Source organism: Panthera leo, chromosome B3 (genome assembly GCF_018350215.1).
Source record: "Panthera leo isolate Ple1 chromosome B3, P.leo_Ple1_pat1.1, whole genome shotgun sequence".
Classification (NCBI taxonomy): Eukaryota; Metazoa; Chordata; class Mammalia; order Carnivora; family Felidae; genus Panthera; species Panthera leo.
In genome coordinates, this window is record NC_056684.1 from 53,328,894 (window position 1) to 53,355,337 (window position 26,444).

The window sequence follows — 26,444 nt, forward strand, 5'->3', positions numbered from 1 at the left end:
AGCCCCCTATTGTACCTGTTCTTTCAAACTCATTAGCTCACATTGGCTTCATCCTGCTTATCTCCGAAACAGTTGGGGTGAGGGTAATAGGATTAGAACTAATCCAAATATGGTAGTGGATAAACTCTTGAATTACAAAATTCAACTGCACAGGTAATAAACTTTTTAAAATTGTTTTAGCTCATGAAGCTAGATAGCTTGTGAACATAGGTGATGCTGCCAGCTTTCAGGGATGTTCTACAGACCTCCCCATTTGCATTATAGAATCTTTATTTTGCATTATAGAATCTTTGTTTTGTTAGTTTTGCTCTTGATCTCTTTTATAGTCTGTCTCATCTTTATTCCTCCCTCACCCCATACCTGTGTTGCTCCCTAGGCACCTATTTATTTAGAGGATGGTTGTTACCAGATTTTGCTTAAAACTGTGAGGTTTTACCAGTCTGGTCAAATTTTATGTTTAATGCTTTCCTGTTTAATGCCCTTTTCAGGTTTTCATTTTCTGCTTTTTTTCTGATGTAGTTCTAGTTTAGTATTATAAAGTATTGGATATAGCTTTTTAGTCTCCTTCATTCTCTTCCTTGGGTACTTACTTTGTCAAACTAATGTGAATAGAATGGAAATAGATTCCTAAAGCTTTTTTTTAAAAAAATGTTGAGAGAGAGAGAGAGAGCGCGTGCGCACACACACGCAATGGGAGGGGCAGAGAGAGGATCCCAAGCAGGCTCCTCTTGCTGTCAGCAGAGTCCAAGTCGGGCCTCAAACACACGAACCATGAGATAGTGACCTGAGCCGAAATTAAGAGTCAGAGTCTTAAGTGACTGAGCCACCCAGGCACCCCAAGAGTCATAACGCTTTTTAAGACCAAAAGAACGTTGTGCATTTGAGTGTTTCAGTGGTGTATATATTTTTAAATGATTACTAAACAAATGCTAATTATAAGCATTTATATAAAACTTGTCACTAATTCATGATTATTTACTCCTAATGCTTACCCTACTTAAATTATTTTGCTTTATTCTTTTAATACCCTGGTGGGTACTAAAACCCTTCCCTTCCTTGTTTTTATTCAGCTGTGTTCTGGTTTCAGAAACATTCCTGGTGAGGTTGATGAAAACCAAGGAATTAAAATCTAATCATTATCTATTTGAGAGGCACTTAAACCACTCTTTCAACCTTCTTTTGTGACATAGTAAGATAAACTCAGTAATCTTCATGTTTGTAAATTTACTATGAGTTTACCATACCCTTTTATAGTTGTTATTTTTCTTACAGAAATGCTATAGTGTGGCTAAATCTGGGAATTTTATTCTACTTAATGTTCCTTGAACTAAACCCTGCCTTGAATTGCATACATAATACAACTGTATACCGTCTCATCTAGATTAGGGTGGTAGAACAGATACCCACATCCCTCACAAAATTTTTCTATTTTGGATTTTTTGAGAAAAATGAGAGAGAGAGAACATGAGCGCAAGCCAGGGAAGGGCAGGAGTGGGAGGGAGAGTCTTAAGCAGGCCCACATGCAGCACAGAACCTGATGGGGGGGCTCCATCTCAGGATTGTGGGATCATGACCTGAGTAGAAATCAAGAGCGGGATGCTTAACCAACTGAGTCACTCAGGTGCCCCTATGTTGGAATATTTTTAAGTTTGTGTTCCAACTGCTTGCCCAGAAGCTTTTACTAGAATCTGAAACAGATTTCTACATAATCAAAACTTCCTTCAAAAGTATGTAAATACTAATTTAAAATAGTTACTGGTGTGAATACTATATCTAAACTGTTTTCTTCTTTCCAAAGTGTGTGCAAATGATTCCACTATCTCTCAAATCTGTGGTCCTGGGACATGGTTGACTCCATTTCTTCAAGCGGTCTACCTCTTTGTACAGTATATCATTATGGTCAATCTTCTTATTGCATTTTTCAAGTAAGAATTTTTTATGTAGTTGCTTATTATAATGAGATCATTTAATATATAGTTTTCATTTTGAAGGATATGTACAAAATTTCAAATACAAAAACTTCGTAGAGCTTAAACTATTAAAATTATCTTTGAAAATTACGAATAGGAAGGCATGCTTTTTCAAATCAACATGCAGTTCTTTTATAAATTTAACCTTGATTTGGTAGTTTTACTATGTTGCCAAGGAATACGCATTTAGTATATAAAACAGAAAGGCAAATAGAAAATTCATCAGTAATCTCATTTATATTTTTTGGTGTACCTCTTTCTGTTATTTTTTATGAATGTTTGTGAATACTTTTCTGTTCAGAAATAATGTTCTTATATTTTGTATACTGTTTTTAATTAAGCAAAACATGACTATTATTCAACATTAATAAATACCCCTCTCCAGTTTTTTTTTAATGTTTATTTATTTATTTTGAGAGACAGTGAGCGGGGGAGAGACAGAAAGAGACAGAGAAAATCCAAGCAGGCTCTGAGCTGTCAGTGCAAAGCCAGATATGGGACTTAAACTCACAAGCAGTTAGATCACGACCTGAGCTAAAATCAAGAGTGGGACGTTTAACTGACGAAGCTACCCAGGCACCCCACTCCAGTTTCAGGAATATCTGATATTCCATGATAGACCCTAATTTTTCAACCAATATGTTACATTGTTGAGTTTGTCTATAATTTTTTTGTTCTCAAAAACCATGTGGTTAAATTTTTATCCATCCTTAAGTATGTTTTCCTAAAAGTAGAGCTGTTTGATATATGCATTTTTAGGACTTTCTGCATTTAAACTAAAGTAGACTTGCATCCTCAAATCTCTGCCAACACTAGGTATTGTTATCTTTAATGGTTGCTAGTTTGATAGTACATAAAAGTATATTGTTTTTGTTTGTGCTTACTTTGCTTCTACTAAGATTTATTATTTTATTATGGTTTTGTCATTTATATATAATTTTAAAATTTTAGGATCATATTTTCTGCTTATTTTTCTGGGAGTTGATAATTAAGACCTTCAACAGTATCAAACTTGTGCCTTATGCTTACTGCATGTATTTTTTCCAGTTTCTCATTTGCCTTTTAGTTTATGTATGGTAGAGTACTCTTTGGAATCCTTGTTTAGAACAGAATTATAACAAAATATCTGGTATTTAAAACTTTAAAGTATGATTAACTATGTTTGTTTTATTTTTTTTCCTTTGTTATTCAAGTAATGTGTATTTACAAGTAAAGGCAATTTCCAATATTGTATGGAAGTACCAGCGTTATCATTTTATTATGGCTTATCATGAGAAACCAGTTCTGCCTCCACCACTTATCATTCTCAGCCATATAGTTTCTCTGTTCTGCTGCATATGTAAAAGAAGAAAAAAAGATAAGACTTCAGATGGGCCAAGTAAGTAAAATATATTAAGGCAAATATTTGTGTTTTATCACTTATCAGTACTACACTGAAGGCTAAGTGTTAACTTTGTTCAGAAGACTTAATTGGCTAATGTTACTATAAAAACTTCTGTTGAATATGTCTGAACATAAAAGAATTTTGAGTATACTACAATGTCTATAAAACTGAATTTAGTACTAAACTTCCTTTTGAGTGTGGTATGTCTGTTTGTTTTCATTAAAATGATAATGGAAACCATAACATTTGCTGTTCTATAAACCGTTTTTGCTGCTCTGTGAACAATAATACTTTTATTCTGTATACTACATGAGACTAATCATACCAAACTTTGCTTTTAATTTTACAATGGTTTTCTGCTCTACTAAATTGGTTCTTAAATTCCTCTACCTACATAAATGAGGGGGAGGTATAAAGAGAAAGATAGATAGGGTTAAGAGTATTTAATAGGAAAATGAAAATCAGAAGAGGACGAGGTACCTGAAACTATTCTGCTAAAGAAAAAAAAAAAAAGGAAATATCTGTCCAGTGCTTTAGAAACACTACAGTAAAAAGAGAATAAGTATATAGATGATGGATATAGTCTTATGAACCCTGAATAATTCATAAGACCCATGACTGCAATTTGATATCTTGATAGTCTTCATTGATTTTTTTGTTCTTTTCCCTGCTTAGAACTTTTTTTAACAGAAGAAGATCAAAAGAAACTACATGACTTTGAAGAGCAGTGTGTTGAGATGTATTTTAATGAAAAAGATGACAAATTCCATTCTGGGAGTGAAGAGAGAATTCGTGTCACTTTTGAAAGGTTCAGAAGCTTTTTAATTATAATTGATATGTTAGAGTGGGTTTTTTTTATGTCTTCTACATGCCCATTGTTCAATTTATGTTTGTCAAATAAGTAAACTTAATAATAGTTTTACATATTGGAAGACAATTCAGTTCTTCTAATACTTAGTGTAAGTCAATTTCTTGTTATTTTTTGGCCTTGTTATAGAGGACAGTGAAGAGTCAGTGGAGAAAAGTGAAACTATCCTTATTTTTTTAAAGCATTTTTTTTCCCATTGGCTTTGCTACATTCTGGAAGCAGATGGTAATGTTAGTTCTTTATATATGTAGCTTTATACATATTTGTGTGTGTGTTACTTTAATGTGCAGAAATCATAATAAATAGCCTATGGAACAAAAATGTTTTATGAAATCTTGCATTTTACTATAGTAGAATTAGCAGTGGATCCTTCTTAAACATTAAGTGTGCCTTTTATAAATAAATAATCATATTTTATATCTTACCTTGTGTGAGTACATGTAAAATTTCTTTTTACCATTGGCATTTATTGAGATTACAGAAAGAATCTCTCAAACATTAATTTTTAACATTTATAAAAAGCCTGTGTTTCTCCTACAGGGTGGAGCAGATGTGCATTCAAATTAAAGAAGTTGGAGATCGTGTCAACTATATAAAAAGATCATTACAGTCATTAGATTCTCAAATTGGCCATTTGCAAGATCTTTCAGCCCTGACTGTAGATACATTAAAAACACTCACTGCCCAGAAAGCTTCAGAAGCTAGCAAAGTTCACAATGAAATCACACGAGAATTGAGTATTTCCAAACATTTGGCTCAAAACCTTATTGATGATGGTCCTATAAGACCTTCTGTATGGAAAAAGCATAGTGTTGTAAATACACTTAGCTCCTCTCTTCCTCAAGGTGGTCTTGAAAGTACTAATCCTTTTCTTTGTAATATTTTTATGAAAGATGAAAAAGATACCCAATGTAACATATTTGGTCAGGATTTACCTGTAATACCCCAGAGAAAAGAATTCAATTTCCCAGAGGCTGGTTCCTCTTGTGGTGCCTTATTCCCAAGTGCTATTTCTCCTCCAGAACTGCGACAGAGACCACATGGGGTAGAAATGTTAAAAATGTTCAGTAAAAATCAAAAATTAGGCAGTTCATCTAATAGCATACCACATCTGTCATCCCCACCAACCAAATTTTTTGTTAGTACACCTTCCCAGCCAAGTTGTAAAAGCCACTCAGAAACTGTAACCAAAGATCAAGAAACTATTTGCTCTAAAGCTGCAGAAGGAGATAATGTAGAATTTGGAGCATTTGTAGGTAAGTTTGGCAAACTAACATTTGTATATAAATATTATTTATTTTTTAATTATCACCTGGGGTGCCTGGGTGGCTCAGCTGGTTGGGCCTCTGACTTCAGCTCAGGTCATGATCTCACGGTTCATGAGTTTGAACCGCATTGGGCTCTGTGCTGACAGCTCGGAGACTGGAGCCTGCTTCAGATTCTGTGTCTCCCTCTCTCTCTGCCCTTCCCCCCGTTCATGCTCTGTCTCTCTCAAATATAAATAAACATTAAAAATTATAATTATCACCTTAGAAATAAAAATAAGTAGCTAATTAATAAAACTATGAACTTGTATGATAAGTGGACTACTTTTCATAGAGTATAGTTCTAAAATTTCTAAAAGGAATCAAGTCGGGGAAATAGGTTGAAATTGAGCTGTAATAGTTCTATTGGCACATTCTTCTTTGGTGAATTTACTATAATAACAGTTGTATGTAAAACTTACTTGGGCTCTTTTGAATTTGAGACTCTTCTATTGAATTCAGTTAACTAGTTGACAGAACCTGAGTTATTCATAAACGTTAAATATTAGGGGAATAATAGAAAGGTACAGAGGAGGCTAGATAGAAATAACTGGAAAAGATCAGTGTCTTATAAATAGGGTGACCATATAATTTTTCAGCCCAACTAGTACACTTTTGAGAGTGACAGGGTACAGTAAATTACATTAGGGCAATAGGGAAAACCAGGACTCTGCTTGGAAAGTGGAGGATTTATGGTCGACCCATTTATATACCCAGAGAGAAGAGCATTTCAGAAAGGAATGACTCATTCTTTTTTTTTTTTTTTTTTTTTTTTAATGTTTTTATTTTTTATTTTTGAGACAGAGACAGAGCATGAACAGGGGAGGGTCAGAGAGAGAGGGAGACACAGAATTTGAAGCAGGCTCCAGGCTCTGAGCTGTCAGCACAGAGCCCGATGCGGGGCTCGAACTCACGGACCGTGAGATCATGACCTGAGCTGAAGTCAGACGCTTAACCGACTGAGCCACCCAGGCGCCCCAGGAATGACTCATTCTTAACACGTCAGCTAGCTGAAGTAAAATAAGGACTGAAAATGTATTTATTTTGGCAGTAATAATAAATTAATGACCTTTGTGAAATCTGTTTCAGTGAAGCAGTTGAGGCAGAAGCCAGATTATATTGAAATAAAGTGTGAATGAGAGGAGGAAATGTAAAGAGGGAGACTACAGATGGGATGGGCAATTAAAAGCTTACTATTAAGGCAGAGCGCCTGGGTGGCTCAGTTGGTTGAGTGTCCAACTTCAGCTCAGGTCATGATCTCACAGCCCGTGGGTTTGAACCCCGCGTCAGGCTGTGTTGACAGCTCAGAGCCTGGAGCCTACTTTGAATTCTGTGTCTCCCTCTCTCTCTGCCCGTCCCCTGCTCACGCTCTGTGTCTCTCTCCTTCAAAAAATAAACATTAAAAAAGAAGATTAAAAAAAAAAAACTTACTATAAATATAAAAAGAAAGAACTCATAATGTGGTTTTTGTGTAAGGTTTTTTATTTGTTTTGTTTATTTTTAATTATTTTTAATGTTTATTTGAGAGAGAGAGGCAGCGTGAGCAGGGGAGGAGCAGAGAGAATGGGAGACACAGAATCCGAAGCAGGCTCCAAGCTGTCAGCATAGAGCCTGATGTGTGGCTTAAACCCACAAACCGTGAGATCATGACCTGAGCTGAAGTCAGACACTCAACTGACTGAGCCACCCAGGCGACCCTTACTTGTTTTATTTTTAATGATGGAGAGACCTAAGCATATTTAAATGTTGACAGTGTATCATATGGAAGGAAAAGATGAAGAGGGAATACTTCATAGAGCTAACGTTTCCTTGCATTTGGGAGAATATAGTGTTCTAAGAGTCTTCCTGTTAGCTTATTAAAGTATTTTAAAAAAATTTCTTAAAAAAATAACTTGGGTCGTTTGTGGACATGACCAGAGTGTTCTGAGGCATGAGTGATGCCCTCTGTCTCTTCAGGTTTGAATTTTTTCATCGGGTGGCATCCTAACCTTGTCTTAATACTTATTTGAGCTTTCCCAGCTTAGAAATTTACCTAGTCGTGGAACATGTATTGAGATTAGTCAAAGAATATGATATGTCCATGTAAAATCTCCACATGGAGGCCAACCCTGTAAGTTATCTAGGTACAGACCATACTGATCTCTACTGCTAGGTTATATACAGTTTACTCTGGATTTATAGAGACAACTTTGCCTACATAAAATCTATCCCAATGTATTCTGTAAAAGCACATTTTTAGTCTGTTAGTATATTGCCATTGGGATGGATATATTTAGTTATCTATATATTTATATATGATTTGTGTATATATAGTTTGGATATATATGTATAACATATATGTAGTTTGTTTTTTTTTTTAACTTTCTTTTTTAAGTTTATTTATTTTGAGAGACAGAGCAGAGAAGCGGCAGAGAGAGAAGGAGAGTGAGAATCCCAGGCAGGCTCTGTGCTGTTAGTGCAGAGCCTGGTGTGGGTCTCGAACTCACGAACCATGAGATCATGACCTGAGCCGAAACCAAGAGTTGGATGCTTAACCAACTGAGCCCCCCAAGCACCCCATGTATTTTTATATTTATTAATAGTAGAAATGATCGCTTCCCTCTTTTTAAATTTCAAGCAATTCATATCACATGTTGGATTCTTTTAGAAGGCCCTTAGGCTTTTGCTGTTACTGTAAACTGAATTACTCATCTTCTCCAGCTTCTTGACAGATATTTTTAGTATTTATCAAAAGATCTATAGGAAACTTCAGAGCCCTCAAAACTACTTGGAAAGCAATATGAATCACTTGTTTATATAGACTTTAAGCAATGACGTTATTTTGATAAAAAGTAAATATTTTTGTTGTAATCTTTTTTTTTCTCTTTAAGGACACAGAGATAGCATAGATTATTTACAGAAGTTCAAAGAAACATCAAACAAAATAAAAGAAATGTTATCTGTAAGTAAATCTTTATTACAGCACAATTCAATTTTATTTTGCTATTTGGGGGTTTAGTTCAAAATAGAATTAAACGTTCCAGTAAAAATGCAGTTTTAGCAGAAACCATCACCAACATGATGATCCCAAATATTTAAATCATACATCATTTAAAAAGAAGAAACAATCGAATCTGAAAAGTATACAAATAGTTTGCACTTATATTAATGAACATAAAAACACCAATTTAACATTTCTCTTTTTCTACATGCTTCTCCCTATACGTTTCTCATTCACTAAATACAGAGCTCAACTCTTTCCCAGGCCCAGACGTTTATTAGAACATAACCATGTCTGTCAAGGAATCTAGCAATCAGTAAAAAGCTGAATATACCTAACTACACTGTTATGTGCAGGTGTAAGATACTCAATAAATATTTGTTGAGTAACTGTTTAAATGTATAGAACAGTGAGTGAAAAGTTACTTCTTAACTGTTGCTTTCATAAATACCCATAATGATAGAGTCTTAAAATGAGGGAAAGGAACCAGTAGGGAAACCAGTGGTTTTTTTTTAAGTTGTATCTCTTGTTTTATCTTTGAGTTTCTTACAGGGAGGAAGAACTGACTGGGAATTATAATTTAAAAAAGCAAAAAGACCTAGATGGAGTGAAATCGATCACTTAGATGATAATCTTAAGATAAAAAGTATAACTTTTTTCAGATGGGAGGACTGACTGATAGAAGAGAATTGTCACACAAATATTTTGGGTTGGAGAGAAAGAATGCTAAAACTTTTCTCTAACTTACTCTTTAAGAATCTGTGTGCTTCATTGTATATAAATCACACAAAGTTTTTTTAAAACTTAAAGAGAATAAAAAAGTAATCTGGGGAGTTTGTTGAATCTTTTAAGGCATTTGTTTTTCCAGTAAGACTAATGGAAACCACAAGGGAGTACTTGAGAAAGAGAAGGTTTAGAGTAACTATTGTGTAAAGTGATTAAGGAGTCAAGAGGAAACCAAGAATATGATTTCTTAGCTATAGAGTTGAAAATAGCATGAATTTTATTATAGCCATATCTGCATTTGGATTTTAGACAGGAAAACTGAAGGCTGGGAAGAGATGTAGGGAAAGTAAATCTTTGGAGAGATTCTGACTAGAGCATTGACATGACACCACAGTAAAAGGTTAGAGCTAACTAGTTGGGACTCTTATAGTTGTCAAACTCAGCAGTCAGAAACTCAAATTCATCATCTTCTTGCTCAGCAGATATATTTGTTCTTCTGTATTTCCTGCCTCTGTTAATAACATCAGCATTTTAGTTTAGAGAGCAAAACTGCACTGCTCTGTCTCTCTTCCAATCAACAGCCAAGTCTAACTTGTTTTGTTTCCTAAATATTTTTTTAGTTATCTGTTTCTTTCAATCCAAGTAACAATTACTCTGACTTAGGCTGTCATTGTCTAATATGTATCACTGAACTTTTAAACTATCTTCATAAGTACCACAATGGCAGTTGAAAAAAAATTACATCAGCACATTCTGGTGGCATCGTTTTGCTATAAAGAAGCACTTGATATACATAGGAAGTCATTTAGGATAAATGGATATTTCTTAATGGGAAAGGGTACCTGGCAAGGTTTCCCCCACAGATTTTGCCTTTTAACAATGAGTTTAAATGAACTTAAAGCAAGAGTGTGCTGAAAATTTTGAAGTGAGCAGATAACTTCCTGGTAAAAGTAAGAAGAAATTACAAGTTTCTGTGGCTGTGTTTTGAATTAAACAATTTTGAGTAATTAACTTAGAGGAAAAGAACTTAGACTGTAATAATAGAATAATGAGTTCTAGCCCATGATGGTCTGAGACTTTGAGTTCTTGAACTTTTGTGGGTTATATACCCCTTTGAAAATCAAATGAAAACTGTAGACCCTCTTCCCCAAAAAATGGACATATACAAAATTTTATCTATTAAGGTATATGGGGTTTTACAAATACCTTGAAGCCCACCATCAATCCTATACTAGAACTTGTGTCCTAGATGGAAAATACTTAAGCAAATAAATAGCTAGAACTGGTTCCAAAAGAAACAACTAAAATCAGAAAGGAAATTGGAGTTGCTCTGTAACTACAGAAAAAATGTTAGCCCTCTCACTTGGCTGTATAAATCAGCTGTATATGAAGAGTGCAGAGCATCAAAGGTAGAAGAACTTACTTTTCTTGAGATACAAGTAATTTTTTAAATGAAAGTAATAGTTTATTTTGGTAGTAACATTTTGAAATTCATTCTTTCTGAGAGATGGTAGAGGTTTGGAAATATTTTAAAGTTGCATAATGTGAATTGTTTATAGTTGAAAAGAGAAAACAGTGTGAATGTATTGGGTTGTCCCCACATTATTTTAATGTAGTTTGTTAGTTCATCTGGGAAAATATATAGGGAAAAAGAAGAAAATGAGGGAGAATTAGACTATAAAATATTACACAGGTAGAACAGTTGAAACATGAATATTTAGCTAAACATTTTAGTGACTACAAAGTAACTTGTTTACAAATAAGAATTTAATAAGAAGAGTTGGATTAGAAATTGACGATAAGGGAAATGCCTTGTCAGTAAATACAAATTGGATAATTGAGTACACATTTGGAAAAGCCTGTTTATGTTCTCATGTCACTTCATAAGCCCAGATGAATTCTAGCTTTAAATGTAAAAGCTCAAATCATAAACTTAAGAAAATAGTAATACCAAGCCAGTAAAACCAGGAGGGCTTTCTAAACATGAGGAAGAGGTGATATTAAACGAAGGATGAGAAAAGATAGAAGTACCAAAAAAATGGAAATCATAGATAAGTCAAAACAAATTTGGAAAAAATTGAAATGTGACAAATAATGAGCAGATAGATCTTTGGTTATATGAACAGCTCATATAATCAACAAGAAACCTACTGAGGTTTCCCAAAAAAACCACTCTTCCACCTTCCAAATTGTTATAATCTATCAATATTAGTGTAAAATAGTTTTTTCTTTTTTGGGTGAACTGATAAATATTTTATTTTCTCCCAAGTTTTTAATGAAATCATATTACTATGAAAAAGGATCCATTCAGATGGATTTATGAACAATAAGCAAGTAGGATATTTTGATGCAGTTTTTTGAGAAGGTCATTGAAGAAAATTAACTGTAACCTGTAATATACCCTTTGGTGACTAGGTAGATTAAAATATATTGAGCTAAATAGAAACAGAGTCTCTTATACTACTTAGAACATTTATTTGAAATTCAGTTTGATTATTTTTAAATTATGTATATGTGTAATATGCAGAATGATATTCCTTCTGAAAACACTTTGAAACACGTGAGTTCTCATGCTGGATTTACTGAGTGTCACAAAACTTCTATTCCTCTTCCTTCAGAACAAGGTAAGTTCTCTGACTATGTGAATTATGTTACCAAACATATTCACTTAAGCTTTAAATGTATTATTACGTATGTCACACACCTAAGCAGTGAATGTTTTGGGAGTCAGAGAATGACGATTCTGGTCCGTCATTGTTGCTGCAACCTTGAATAAAACACACAATTCTAGTATTCTGATATTTTTTACAAATTGTTTAGTCCTAAAGATGAAATATAAAGACTTGCTTTTTATAAATCTATTTTAATCAGTATTATCATTTAGTCAACATATTTTTTTAATTTAACTTTTAAAATAGCTAATACAGGGGTGCTTGGGTGGCTCAGTTGGTTAAATGTCTGACTCTTGGTTCAGCTCAGGTCATGATCTCTAGGTTCATGAGTTTGAGCCCCGCATCAGGTTCCATGCTGGTGGTGTGGAGCCTGCTTGGGATTCCTCTCTCCCAATCTCTCTGCCCCTCCCCCACTCAACTGTATCTCAAAAAATAAATAAATAAACTTAAAAAAATTTTTTTTCTAGTAGTTAATACATTTATTTGGTTCAAAATTGAAATACATACACATACAAGCACTTTGAAAATAAGTCTCCCTCTCATTCCAGCCCTGTATGTAACCACTGTTATTTTTATTTACCCTGTAGAGTTTCACACACATAGTATGTGACGGTAGTCTTTCCTTTTATTTTTTACACAGAAAGTAACATACCATACATTTTGCTCTGCACCTTCAATTTTTAACTTGAGAATTAAATGGACTGGGGATGTTTCCATAACATACTTTTTTATGAGTTGGTTATATGTGCATATAAATTTATTAGTCAACGTTTCATTAATGTACATGTAGCCTTTATAAGATTCCTTAAGAAAAACATCACTACCATGTCCCCCTCACCATCATCTCCCCTTTCATTCTCTTTTTGTATACAGCAGTATCACGTTGGATATATTCCAGGAGTGCAAGTTGGTTTAACATTAACATCAGAAATATAATTGATGAGGGGCACCTGGCTGGCTCAGTCAGTAGAGCATGTGACTCTTGATCTCAGGGTTGTGAGTTCAAGCCCGGGTTGGGTGTAGAGCTTACCTGGGGGTGGAGGGGAATATATATATATATATATATATATATATATATATATATATATATAAAATTGATGCATGATAGTAACAGAGGAGAAGAATCATTTGTTCATCTCAGTAGCTGCAGAAAAGGCATTTGATGAAATTCAGTATCCATTCATAATTAAAACTCTTCCTAAAGTTAGAATAGAGTCTCCTTAATCTGAATAAAGGGTTATCTACAGAAAATTATCACAGATATTCTCTTTCATAATGATATGTTGAAAGCCAGATGGGGAACCAAGGCAAGGATTCTGGCTGTTTTCATTCCTATTTAATATCCTCTTTTTAAAAATTTATTTATTTATTTTATTTTTTTGAGAGAGAGCATGAGCCAGGGGAGGGTCAGAGAGAGAGGGAGACACAGAATTCGAAGCAGGCTCCAGGCTCTGAGCTATCCGCAAAGCCCGACGCGGGCTCAAACTCACCAACCATGAGATCATGACCTGGGCCAAAGTCAGATATCTGAGCCACCCAGGCGTCCCTGTTTAGTATTCTCACTGAAAAATAAAATAAAAAGATATGGTAGAATGGTTAGGACAGAAGAAAAAGAATTATTTTCAGTAACATGGATGTTATTTCTGAAGTTAACACGCTTCTAATTTTGCATCCTCGTATTTCAGTTTTAAACAATAATTATTGACCTCCCACTAAAGAAGACAAGGATCAAACTTTTCCTCTTCCTCCTGTTCCCAGAAGACACAAACACACGCATGCCCATGCACACACATTTATTCTTTCCCACCATATAGTTATAATTTTGGCTAGATCAACAGTAGATTCTCTGCTGTTGGGCTACATTTCCTCAAGATACTCAGATACGTAATGCTATCAGTTTCATCATCTAGAAAAAGTTTTGCCCAGACTCTTCTAATGTACTTCAGTCTGGTTTTTTTTGGCCTCTACACTTAGAATGCAAATTTCATTCTAAGATTTCCCATCACCATTCATTCATTCTGAGGTTTTTCTTTACTGTGCATAAAGTTGTGAATTATAAGTTACTTTAACATTTAACATCCTTGGGGCACCTGGGTGGTTCAGTCAGTTAAGCATCCGGCTTCGGCTCAGATCATGATCTCATGGTTCATGAGTTCGAGTCCTGTGTCAAGCTCTGTGCTGACAGCTTGGAACCTGGAGCCTGCTTCAGGTTGTGTCTCCCTCTCTCTCTGCTCCACCCCTGATAGCACTCTGTCTCCCTCTCTCAAAAATGAATAAACGTTAAAAAAAAATTAAAAAAATAATTTAACATCCTGACTTTTTAAAAATAGGCTTAATTCTAAAATTTATTTAGGATAAAATAACAAAATATGACAGATGCCATTTTAAGTCGTGGCAGAAAAGATGAACTATTTTTTCCATTATTGTAAAACAGTGTATGTATAAGACTATTAATATGTATAAGATGATTAATTGCAATGTTAGAATGGCAAGAGATTGAAATCATACCAAATGTCCGTTAGTAGGAGTTTGGTTGTTATTCTCTACAATTACTGTACAGCCATAGTATGAAGTTCAGTGTAGCATCAAAATAGAATAGAGAAATTTTCTGTGATTGGAAAGATCTCCAAGCTTAAAGTTAAACCAACAACAAAAACCCTAAAATATATATTATTCTACTTTTTATGGTTAAAAAAAATGGTGATTGTACACACATACACAAAAAATATCCATGATAGAATGAATACACAAGAAATTTGGAAATAGGAAGACTAAGACTTTTTCCTTCAGACTCTTATTTCTTACTGCTTTTTTACAAAAATAAATTGAATAATTTTGGTGTCCTGCCAAGAGGCCTGTGGGCCTCATGTTAACTATTAATGTTCAGCAGTGTTGGGGAGAGGATAAGTTAGTTTATGAAAGTTACACTGTGTGTTGAAACACTTCGTGTTTGGTTGGTTGGTATCAAAACATTTTAGTTGTATAACTAATTTTTTTTTTAATTTTCTTTAAGTGGAAACTAGCAATAGAAGGCCATCCACAGAAGAAACTCATGAAGTAGATTCCAAAGCAGCTTTACTACCGGTTTGTACATTTCAGTTAACAAATGTGTATTTTAAAATATATATTTATTAAAGAAGAACTAAAAAAAGATGGTGATATTTTATTTGAGGTTCTATTTAGCTTTCAAAAATTTTTACCTTAGAAAACTGACATTAGTGCATTTATTCTTAGAATATTAGCAATTTATTCTTTGAAAAGAGTTTCTTCCTGTAGTGTGAATAGTTAAGAATTTGTTTGTATGTATGTATATGTGTGTCTATGTTTTTTTGTTTTTATCATGTTATGTTTTTCATCATGATAAATGTAGTCTTTAATCCCCACCCCCTAGTTACCCTATCCTCCCACTACCTTCCATCTGGTAACCATCAGTTTGTTCTCTATAGTTGAATCTGTTTCTTGGTTTGTCTCTCTCTCTCTCTCTTTGTTTTGTTTTGTTTTGTTTTTCCTTTGCTCATTTGTTTTGTTCCGCATATGAGTGAAACAAATCATAATGGTATTTGTCTTTCTCTGACTGACTTATTTCACTTAGCATACTACACTCTAGTTCCATCCATGTAGTTGCAAATGGCAAGGTTTTATTCTTTTTTTATTTTATTTTATTTTTTTATTTTACATCCAAGTTAGTTAGCATATAGTGCAACAATGATTTCAGGAGTGGATTCTTTAATGCCCCTTACCCATTTAGCGCATCCCCACCCCACAACCCCACCAGTAACCCTCTGTTCTCCATATTTAAGAGTCTCTTATGTTTTCTTCCCCTCCTTGTTTTTATATTATTTTTGCTTCCCTTTCCTTGTGTTCATCTGTTCTGTGTCTTAAATTTCTCATATGCATGAAGTCATAAGATATGTGTCTTTCTCTGACTAATTTCACTTAGCATAATACCCTCCAGTTCCATCCACGTAGTTGCAAATGGCAGGATTTCATTCTTTTTGATTGCTGAGTACTCCATTGTATGTGTGTATGTATATGTATATATATATAACATCTTCTTTATCCATTCCTCCATTGATGGACATTTGGGCTCTTTCCATACTTTGGCTATTGTTGATAGTGCTGCTATAAACATTGGGATGCACGTGCCCCTTTAAAACAGCACACCTGTATCCCTTGGATAAATACCTAATAGTGCAATTGCTGGGTTGTAGGGTAGTTCTATTTTTAATTTTTTGGGGAACCTCCATACTGTTTTCCAGAGTGGCAGTTTTGTTCTTTTTTATTGCTAAATAATATTCCGTGGTGTATTTATATTTATACCTCATCTTCTTCATGCATTCATCTATCACTAGACACTTGAGCTCCTTCCATTGTTTGGCTGTTATAAATAATGCTGCAATAAACACAGGAGTGCATGTATTCCTTTGAGTTAGTGTTTTTGTATTTTTGGGTAGATACCCAGTAGTGCAATTACTGCATCATAGGGTAGTTCTGTTTTTAACTTTTTGAGGAACCTCCAAACTGTTTTCCACAGTGGCTCTACCAGTTTTCATTCCCACCAGTGGTGGAAGAGTGTTCTTTTTTCTCTACATCTTCACCAGCACTGGTTGTTTCTTCTGTTTTTGATTTTGACCATTCTTATAGATGTGAGGTGCTGTGTCATTGTAGGTTTGATTTGTATTTCCCTGATGAGTGATGTTGAGCCTCTTTTCATGTGTCTGTTTGCCATCTGGATGTCTTCTTTGGAGAAATCTGTTTATGTCTTTTGCCCATCTTTTAATTGGATTATTTGTTGTTTGGGTATTGAGTTGTATAAGTTCTTTATATATTTTGGATGCTAACCCTTTATCAGATATGTTTTTTGCAAACATATTCTTCTATTCTGTAGGTTGCCTTTTAGTTTTGTTGATTGTTTCCTTCACTGTGCAGACACTTTCTGATGTAGTCCCAATAGTTTATTTTTGCTTTTATTTCCCTTGTCTCAGAAGATGCATCTAAAAAAAGTGTTGCTGTGGCCAATGTCAGAGAGATTACTATCTGCATAATAGTTAGGAAATTTTACAGAAAAATTTATTCAAAAGAAAGGTAGGAATCTCTGTTTGTATTGAAACTGGTTGTATGTAGTCATTCCCAGCCAATTGAGGTAGTATTTGATTTTACAAATACTCTTTAAATTTTTTTTTAAAGTTTATTTATTATTGAGAGAGAGATAGAGCATGAGTTGGGGAGAGCCAGAGAGAGAGGAAAATACAGAATCCGAAGAAGGCTTCAGGCTCCCAGCTGTCAGCACAGAGCCTGATGCGAGGCTCGAACTCACAAACTGTGAGATCATGACCTGAGTCGAAGTCGGACACTTAACCGACTGAGCCACCCAGGTTCCCCGCAAATACTCTTTAAAAGCATACTCTGGCATCAAGATAAATAACTTGGGAGAAAGTAGAAAAATTGGTCCTTTATAGTCAAGTATAGAAATCAGTATTCATAATTAGCCTGGATCATCAAGAACATTTTATTTACATTCTGCTATAAGGAGATAGATTATATTATGGAAAGTCATGTTATTAAAAAAATTATTTCAGTGAGGAAAGGGGGTTAGTGAACACAGTTTCACAGTAACAATTCCTCCTTTTTGGAAGGACACACCCTGCACAATTTTGCCACAAAGTAAGTTCCATTGAAGATGACCTGACAATGCGAAATTACAGAACTTCTGGGATTCAAGTTACACAAACAGTATTAATAAACCTCTACCAACTTGAGATACTAGAATTACTGGTTACAAGTTATAAAATAATATGATTAAGGTGACTAAAACCATAAAAGAGAAGGTATTACAAATATGAAAAAAAGAAAAGATACTACTCAGAAAGTCCTGAAAAATTAGATAAAAATCTAGAATAAAAAGTAACTCAGTGGGGGTTATAATAACATAGATTAGGCACAGCCAAACAGAGAATTACTAAACTGGATGAGAATATAATTATAGAGTTATAATTAAATGGCAAAAATACAGAATAAAAACAATATGCACGTATACAGAAAAAGACTTCAATGAGATATGCTTATATGTTTTTAGTGATTTGTTTACAGTATGCATGATTTTAATTTTACTCTTTCTACTTCGTTGTGTTTTTCTTTTTCAATGAGCACATACTATTTAGAGTCATAGAAACAAATGTATAAGAATATAAAGTTGTCATCAGAAGTAAAGAAACTAGCCAGAGTGTAATTATGTTGTAGGAAATAGCACTCATGAAATTCTTTATTCTACCTTGTGGAATGGTCTTATGGTAATTATATCCATTTATTATTTTTTTAGTTGTATAAAATAAGGACTTCACATTAATTTTTCAGACTATAGGAAACAAAACAGGGTTAAACAAATAGTTATGCTTCTTCTAGAGAGATTTTTTTCTTTAATTTTTGTTTGTGTTTGTTTTTGACTAAAGGATTGGTTACAAGATAGACCATCAAACAGAGAAATGTAAGTAAGCCTTTTCTCATCGTTAACCTGAAAAGTATTATAGTTATTGGGGTTTTTTTCTGTTCTTTGTACCATCTTTTAAAACACTCTTTTATCTGTGAGTGATGATTATTTATTTTAACATCTCTTGTCTTTACATAGAAGAGATTGGGGGAACTCATTTATTATGAGTTAATATATACATTTAAAATTACAATTTTAATGGGTATTGAGGAGGGCACCTTTTGGGATGAGCACTGGGTGTTGTATGGAAACCAATTTGACAATAAATTTCATATATTAAAAATAAATAAATAAATAAAATTACAATTTTATATAGTTATACTATCATTATGGCAATGCTATGATTACTATATTTTAGGATTCCAGAGGACGTTTACAAAAGAAAAAGTCATCTTTTTTTTTATGTTTGTTTATTTTTGAAGGAAAGAAAGACAGAAAGTGAGTGGGGGGCCGGGGATGGGTGTTGCAGAAGAGAGGGAGACACAGGAAGAGAATCGGAAACAGGCTCCAGGCTCTGAGCTCTAAGCAGTCAGCACAGCATGGGAGAGTTACTTTCTGATATGGACTATTTGAGAAGGAACCACAGTGTTTCCCCTATTGCTTTCTGTGCATCAGAAATATATGTGAATATATAGAGAAGAAAATAAACCAGGTGCCACATGGGTATGCAGTGTTCAAGTTCTTTGGGTGCTCTGGGCCTTGTATGGCACTTGGAAGATCAAGCTGTAATCAGATCTCTTCAGAGTATACTGTGTTTTATAACCAAAACCATAGGATGTAAATACAGAATAGGTACCTGAAGTTGATGTTAACTCAGCTAACAAGAGAACCTTGTCTTACAGAATGTTGAGCCATAGAAGTACCCAGAAAGGTGGAGTTGGTCAGCACTTTTTGGGTGCTGAGAAAAGAGTAGTTTATCAACAGCAAAGGGATGATGCTAGGGTCAAAATACTTCCTATAATAAAATATTTATATTAGGTAGAAGGTAAGAGCTGGAAAGAGATTTTTAGTACAGATTAAACATATATCCATATATGAATTTGGCATTGGCTTTAAGGGAAATGGCATATATTCAAACAAAAGTGAATCTGGATCTAGAATTACTTTAATCACGTTATATTAAATAATCATAATTTTACAAAGTGTATGGTAGCCAAAACAAAGATTGTGTCACAACTTGTATTTTTTGTGTTTTCTTTAGGCCATCTGAAGAAGGAACGTTAAATGGTGAGTCCATATGGTAGATTTAATGCAAAAAAATGAGGATTATATATGATGTTATGTTATAGCAAATACCACATTATTCTAGCTAAGAAACTTCAGACTTCGTGTTTGAAAGAGCCAAGGTGGTAAAAAGTTCTTTGTTCACCTAGTTTCTCTTCAATATAGTAGTTTCACATATACATGAACTCACCATGTGAATGATACATCTTTACTGTCATCCTACCCCCCTTCGTCCCTGTGACCTAGTCTGCTCTTTCCCTTGTATACCCTGTTTTAGTGAATGATACTCTTTCAGTCTACTAGATAAAATCTGAGGAGTTATTCTTGACCCCCTTGACCTTGCACTCACAAAGTCCTGTTGTATTTACTTCTTAAATATTAAGACTCCATCTTCCACTATACATTATTCTGCTGTTTTCAGTTCACACTTCATCATTTTTTAAACCTTTTATTGGAAGTATATATAACATGCATACAAAAAAGGTAGAGATAAGCCTCTCAGTGAATTCTCCCTAAGCAACTATGCCCCTGTAATCAGCACCCAGGTCACAAAACAGAATATTGCCAGTATCCCAGCTCCTCGTGTCCTTGTGTTTTAACCTCTGCCCCTGAATAACACATGTATAGTTTTGTCTCTGTTTATGGAATATATAAATGGAATCATAAAGTATGTACTTTGTGTCTGGCTTTTTCCTCCTAACATATGTTTATAAGATTCATCAATATTTTTGTGTATAGTGGTAGTTTGCACATTCTCATTACTATATAGTATTTCCTTATATGAATCTATTGAATGTATCCATTCTGTTATTTGATAGGCATTTCAGTAGCTTCCATTGTATGATTATTATGAACCATGAGTGCCATTATGAGTAGTCTTGTTCATGTTGTTTGGTAAACATATGTATTTGTTTTTTATTGGGCATGTACTTAGGACTGGAATTTGTAGGTGGTAGGGTATGTATGTGTTCACATTTAGTTGTTACTGTCCCATAGGTTTTTAGAGTTGTGCCACTTAATCTCCCTTCTAGTCTGTCTTCTATTCTTCCACCAAACTGATCCTCCTCTGCTTTACATTTTCCTCACTGTCATTGGGTAAAATCGTGTCCTTTCTTAGCATGGCATATTTGGCTCCTAACTATTTGGTATTCCCTGATTCTGTAGCTTTACCTCCTACAGGCGTGCCTGTACTCTTGCTCGTTAGTTTGCAGTCCTGGTTACATGTCCAAGTACTTACGGAGAATCACTTTACGCTGACACACACCTACAGAATTTTTTGAAGTGAAATCTGGGTAGGTGCACAGTGAAAAAGCCCCACAGGTGATTCTGATATATGTTTATTATAAATTTATTTATATCTATTATACGTGATATATATTTATGTGTATAAAATTAGTTTTGAAAACTGCTGTTTCTGTTCATACTAAAAAACTTGCAGTTTCTCAAGTGTAGCATGTGCTTTAACAGTTCCGTGTCTGAAAATGTTGCCCTGACCACACCACTGTCTTCCAGGCTATTCTTTTTCCCCTTCTCTTTCTCTGAGACATCCTTCAACCTTTCTGCAAGCAGAAGGCATTTAGTACCCCTCCTCTATAGTCCTATGATGTATATATACATCATATATACATATATACATACATATATACATCATATATACATGTGTATATATAGTCCTATAATATATATATAATGTGTATATTTTATACTTCCTACATAGTATTAAAACTATTGACTGATTTTCTTCTCAAGACAGTAAGGTCTTTTTCATTAATATTCTGTAAACTTAACACATGGCAAATTCAATTGATTCTCCAGTCTTCTCATTACAGTTAAAAAGTCAAATCCTCAAATACATTTAAATATGGAGGAAGGGCTTTTGGGTATGTTTCACATTCCAGAAGTTCATCTTCTTATGGTCAGCCCACTAAAATGGTTACTTGGTTACAAGCTCCAGCTCCTAAACTAAAAGATCTTTTCCTTTTTGAGTGGGGGTGTAGGGTGTGGGAAAAGCGCAGCTTATGACAGGAGAGTGTGAAATGTCACGTGCTTTTTCCCTTCCAGGTATCTGAGTGCACAGTTAGGACTAATCTGGCACAATGAAAAAGGATAATAGAGCAAGCACATGATGAGTGTATTTTACTATTTGTTTTTTCTGTTCAGTGAAGAGAGCTTATATGAAGGGAACTTAGGATGATTATATGAGAATGAGCAAAAATTTTTATACCACATTAGTACTTTTAAAAGGGTTTCATTTGTTTATTTGCCATTTTAGGTCTCGCTTCTCCATTTAAACCAGTTATGGATACAAATTACTATTACTCAGGTCAGTATTATTAAAAACAAAATCTAACTATTTTGAGCTTTTAGAAAGGATTTCATTATTTTTCTCTCATTTTTGTGCAGCTGTGGAAAGAAATAATTTGATGAGATTATCCCAGAGCATTCCATTTACACCTGTGCCTCCAAGAGGTAAATCCAAATAGTAAAGAAATGAAGGAGAAAATAAACCTTTTATTAATAGTGTGATTTTTAGCTGTGATGTAGAACATGGGTGGTAATAGAAGGAAGGGTCACGTTGAGAAGTGTCAATTTCATATAAATTTTAATTAGCAAGAGTCAGGTATAGTTTAAATAGAAGAAGGAGTGATCAGAAATATTAGATTTCTGTATTTTCGGCATATCCAGAAGTAATAGTGTATTCTAATTAAGAAAGGATCTTAACCCATTGTTTAGTATAGAAAGCATAGATAAGTTGACATCACAAATTTTGTGGAACAGTTGCTTTCTTAAAGTTTTTCTTGAAAATGATCATAATTTCAAAAATGCTTATTATTACTAATATACATAAATTTAGAAATATTAGTAGATTCTTGATTTCTGAGCATTTGTTGCCCTTAAACTTCCTTTATAAAATTACAACTTGGTCCAGTTCATTTTCTGTTTCTTACTTAATCTTAACAAGATACCTGCCAATTTTTATTCTACTTTGTCATTTTAAAGGGTCATAATTTGACCCTAAATTGTGTCCGTTCATCTTGCAGGTGAGCCTGTCACAGTGTATCGCTTGGAAGAGAGTTCACCCAGTATACTGAATAACAGCATGTCGTCTTGGTCACAGCTTGGCCTCTGTGCCAAAATAGAGTTTTTAAGTAAAGAGGAGATGGGAGGAGGTTTACGGAGAGCTGTCAAAGTACAGTGTACCTGGTCAGAACATGATATCCTCAAATCAGGTCATCTTTATATTATCAAATCTTTTCTTCCTGAGGTGGTCAACACATGGTCAAGTATTTATAAGGAAGATACAGTTCTGCATCTCTGTCTCAGAGTAAGTGCTAGTGAATGCGTAACAGTAGAACATTATTTGGAGTTCATGTTTTGTCTTCTAAAGTATGTTAAACCAAAAAACCTCTTAGTTTCAGTGTTCAGCAAGGGGATTTTTTTGGTGTATTTTTTTGTTGTTGTTCTGTAGGAAATTCAGCAACAGAGAGCAGCACAAAAGCTCACATTTGCCTTCAACCAAATGAAACCCAAATCCATACCATATTCTCCAAGGTAAATCTTGAAATTTTTCTGAGATCTTGCAGTTTTATCTGGATACCATTGTCTTTTGACCTTCGTTATTAATGCTGAATATTTAATTATTTACCCATTTAAAAGCTCAATTAGAATTTTATTAACAAAACTGCTAGTAATATCTATAACTGTTTTTCATAAGGTTCCTTGAAGTTTTCCTGCTGTATTGCCATTCAGCAGGACAGTGGTTTGCTGTGGAAGAATGTATGACTGGAGAATTTAGAAAATACAACAATAATAATGGTGATGAGATTATACCAACTAATACACTGGAAGAAATCATGCTGGCCTTTAGCCACTGGACATATGAATATACAAGAGGGGAGCTATTGGTACTTGATTTACAAGGTAAATTTATTAAAGTATTGCTAAAGTAAAATTGTACAGTAGGTTCTCACCTGTTCATGTGTTATGAATGATATACGGTCATCTTCTAACTTATAGATAGGTAAAACCTCAGGTTAGTAAAAGCTGTTAAAAAAGCAAGTCAATAACAGCCTTAGCATATAGCCATCAGGGCCCTGAATAGTGGGATCTTGCTTCCTTGATTATTACTTACATAATATATATATTTTTTTGATGAGCAGAAACACATGCAATCCACTATTCTACTCTTAGATGTATATGTAGTTTTAGTCTTTTAAAACTATACTGTTTATTTAAAACAGTAGCATGTGTTCCTGTTCTTGGTGTTTATGTTATCTATTATTGTGAACTAAACTACCTAAATATTTAGGGATTAAAACTATCATTTTATTTGTTTCCAGTTCTTTGGTTCAGGAATTTGGATGGGACATGGTGGGGATGGCTTATCTCTGCTGTCTCCTCAGAAGGTTCAAATGGCTGGAGAATAAGCATGAACAACATGACTAGAGTCAAATGTCTGAGGTTTCTGTTCACTGACATCTGAATCCCTCATTTCTCCACCAAGTGATCTCTCCATGTGGCTAGTTATCTGTGACCTTTGTCATAACATGGTAGTTTCAGGTAGTTAGATTTTTACATAGCAGCTAGCTTCCTCCAGAGAAAAAGCAGAAACTCTTAAGATTAGTTCCAGAACTGGCCCACATCTCTTCCTCCACATTTTACTGATCAAGGCAGATAATAAAGATAGCCCAGTTCAAGAAGTGGGGAATGGATTCCAGCACTTGGGTGGAGTAGCATCTATACAAGGAAGGAAAAACTGATCATAACCATTTTTGTAGACAGAATCTGTCATATGTGGAAAAGAAAAAAATGGAAATTGTGGCTTGGAGAGGGCACATTTGCTTAGAGTATTGTCTGTCTGCAGGGTCAGAGGAAAATAAAACTGAGCAGGTTGCCCGCTCTGAGTTGTACTTTCTTATTATAACTTCCATGATTTTTTTCCCGAAAGAGCAGCCTTAATTTCAAATGTCAACATAGAGCAGATTTCAAAATCTATACATAAGAAGAGTTATTTAGAATGTTTATCACTTGATGACTTCTTTTGTTACATATAGTCACAGATATAAAGGATTTTGCTGAAAAGCAAATGGCATGGAATCAAGCTGAAGAAAGAAAATCTGTAAAAATAGCTACCCTTTTTTCAGTAGTTCATCATTTTACATAAATGATTTAATAGTATATAAAGTGAAAACTGATCTGTATTATTAGGTCAATCCAATTAAGTAAAAAAGATCTTTAAGTATATTCTTAAATAGTGTCATTTAATTATCTTCAAACATGCATAGGAGGTAAAGCCAAACAGATTTTATCTGAATTCCTAATTTAAAAGATGGGAGTTGGGGTGCCTGGCTGGCTCAGTCACTAGGGCATGCAACTCTTGATCTCACGGTCGTGAGTTCAAGCCCCATGTTGAACATAGAGCTTATTTAAAAAAAATAAATAAATGAAAATAAGGGCGCCTAGGTAGCTTAGTTGGTTAAACCTCCAACTTGGGCTCAGGTCATGATCTCGCAGTCTTTGAGTTTGAGCCCCGCGTCGGGCTCTGTGCTGACAGCTCAGAGCCTGGAGCCTGCTTCTGATTCAGTCTCCCTCTCTCTCTGTCCCTCCTCTGCTAGCACCTGACTCTCTCTCTCTCTCTCTCCCTCTTTCTCAAAAATAAACTTTAAATAAATGAAAATAAAAGATGGGACTTATTTTCAGTAAACAAAGTAGTTTTAATGTTCTTTACATTACATTATTACATTAATGTGTTCCTGGAGCCATTTTTCATAGAGCTGTTTTACACAAGGGGCGCCTGGGTGGCTCAGTTGGTTGAGCATCTGACTCTTATTTTGGCTCAAGTCATGATTTCATGGTTCATGAGTTTGAGCCCCACGGGCTCTGCATGGATAGTGTAGAGCCTGCTTGGGATTCTTTCTCCTTCTCTCTCTACCCATCCTCTGCTCACTCGCATTCTCTCTTTCAAAAATAAACATTAAAAAAATATTTTACACGATTACCACAAACAAACAATATGAAAATATATTAAAAAGTTTTCCCATTTTATTATTTCTCTAACTTTGGTGAAGACAAATACTGTACACAAATAGAGGGGGTTTTTTTTCCTTATTTTTAATCTTTTGTTTTGTGTTGTGATTTTCCTCCAACTGGGATGATGCCTCGTGTGTGTGTGTGTGTGTGAATGTGTGTGAGAGTGTGTGTGTGAGATTTGTTTTTGTCTACCTAACAATATATCATGGACATCTTTTGGGTCATTACTGATAAATCTGAGTTACTGCTTTTAATAGATGCATGCATGATAACCTATAGTATGGAGGGGTGGCATGATTTACCCCCCCTTTTTTTCTTTTTTTTTTTGCTACTGTAAACAGTGCTGCAACAAATATACTCATGTACTGCTACTTTCATTTCCATTAAGTAGATTTCTGAATTGGCTTAGTAAGAAGACATGAATGCAATTTTAACAGCCACTGGGTTATTTTTCCAAAAGGTTATAGGAACACATACTTAGCACTGTATATGAGTTCCCATTTCTCTGCGGACTCTCCAGTACTAAATATTCTTAATCTTTACCAATCTGATGAGTAGTAGGTCAATTAGGTATTCTTTTATATGAGTAAATAGATAAGAAAGACTGAAAATATTTAATTACACTTTTAGTACCTCTGGGGAGGAATGGAAGTAAAGGAAGATGTTCACAATCTTATTCTTTATGTAACCTGAATATTTTGCAAGAAGATAAATGTGGTAGTATATGATTTTTAAAAATGGGAAACACTTTAAAAATGGCCTATAAATTATGCCTTCGTGTTCCAAAATGTTCTTTGCT

General features: G+C 34.4%; 1 protein-coding gene across 3 annotated transcripts in view; it reads left to right on the top strand.

Annotated features, from left to right (window-relative positions):
* The window catches only part of TRPM7 (transient receptor potential cation channel subfamily M member 7), a 122,691-nt gene that overhangs the window by 85,522 nt on the left and 10,725 nt on the right, over nt 1-26,444 (top strand). The window contains exons 23-36 of one of the 3 annotated variants that reach the window (XM_042942044.1): nt 1,799-1,925; nt 3,164-3,348; nt 4,030-4,162; nt 4,763-5,478; nt 8,397-8,467; nt 11,760-11,856; nt 14,918-14,988; nt 18,354-18,388; nt 19,593-19,618; nt 21,888-21,938; nt 22,019-22,084; nt 22,657-22,940; nt 23,085-23,167; nt 23,331-23,536. In XM_042942044.1, coding sequence (XP_042797978.1) covers nt 1,799-1,925; nt 3,164-3,348; nt 4,030-4,162; nt 4,763-5,478; nt 8,397-8,467; nt 11,760-11,856; nt 14,918-14,988; nt 18,354-18,388; nt 19,593-19,618; nt 21,888-21,938; nt 22,019-22,084; nt 22,657-22,940; nt 23,085-23,167; nt 23,331-23,536 — 2,151 coding nt within the window. Of the gene's footprint in view, nt 1-1,798; nt 1,926-3,163; nt 3,349-4,029; nt 4,163-4,762; nt 5,479-8,396; nt 8,468-11,759; nt 11,857-14,917; nt 14,989-18,353; nt 18,389-19,592; nt 19,619-21,887; nt 21,939-22,018; nt 22,085-22,656; nt 22,941-23,084; nt 23,168-23,330; nt 23,537-26,444 lie in introns of those variants that run through there. The other 2 variants (XM_042942046.1, XM_042942045.1) reach the window with 2 other exon arrangements.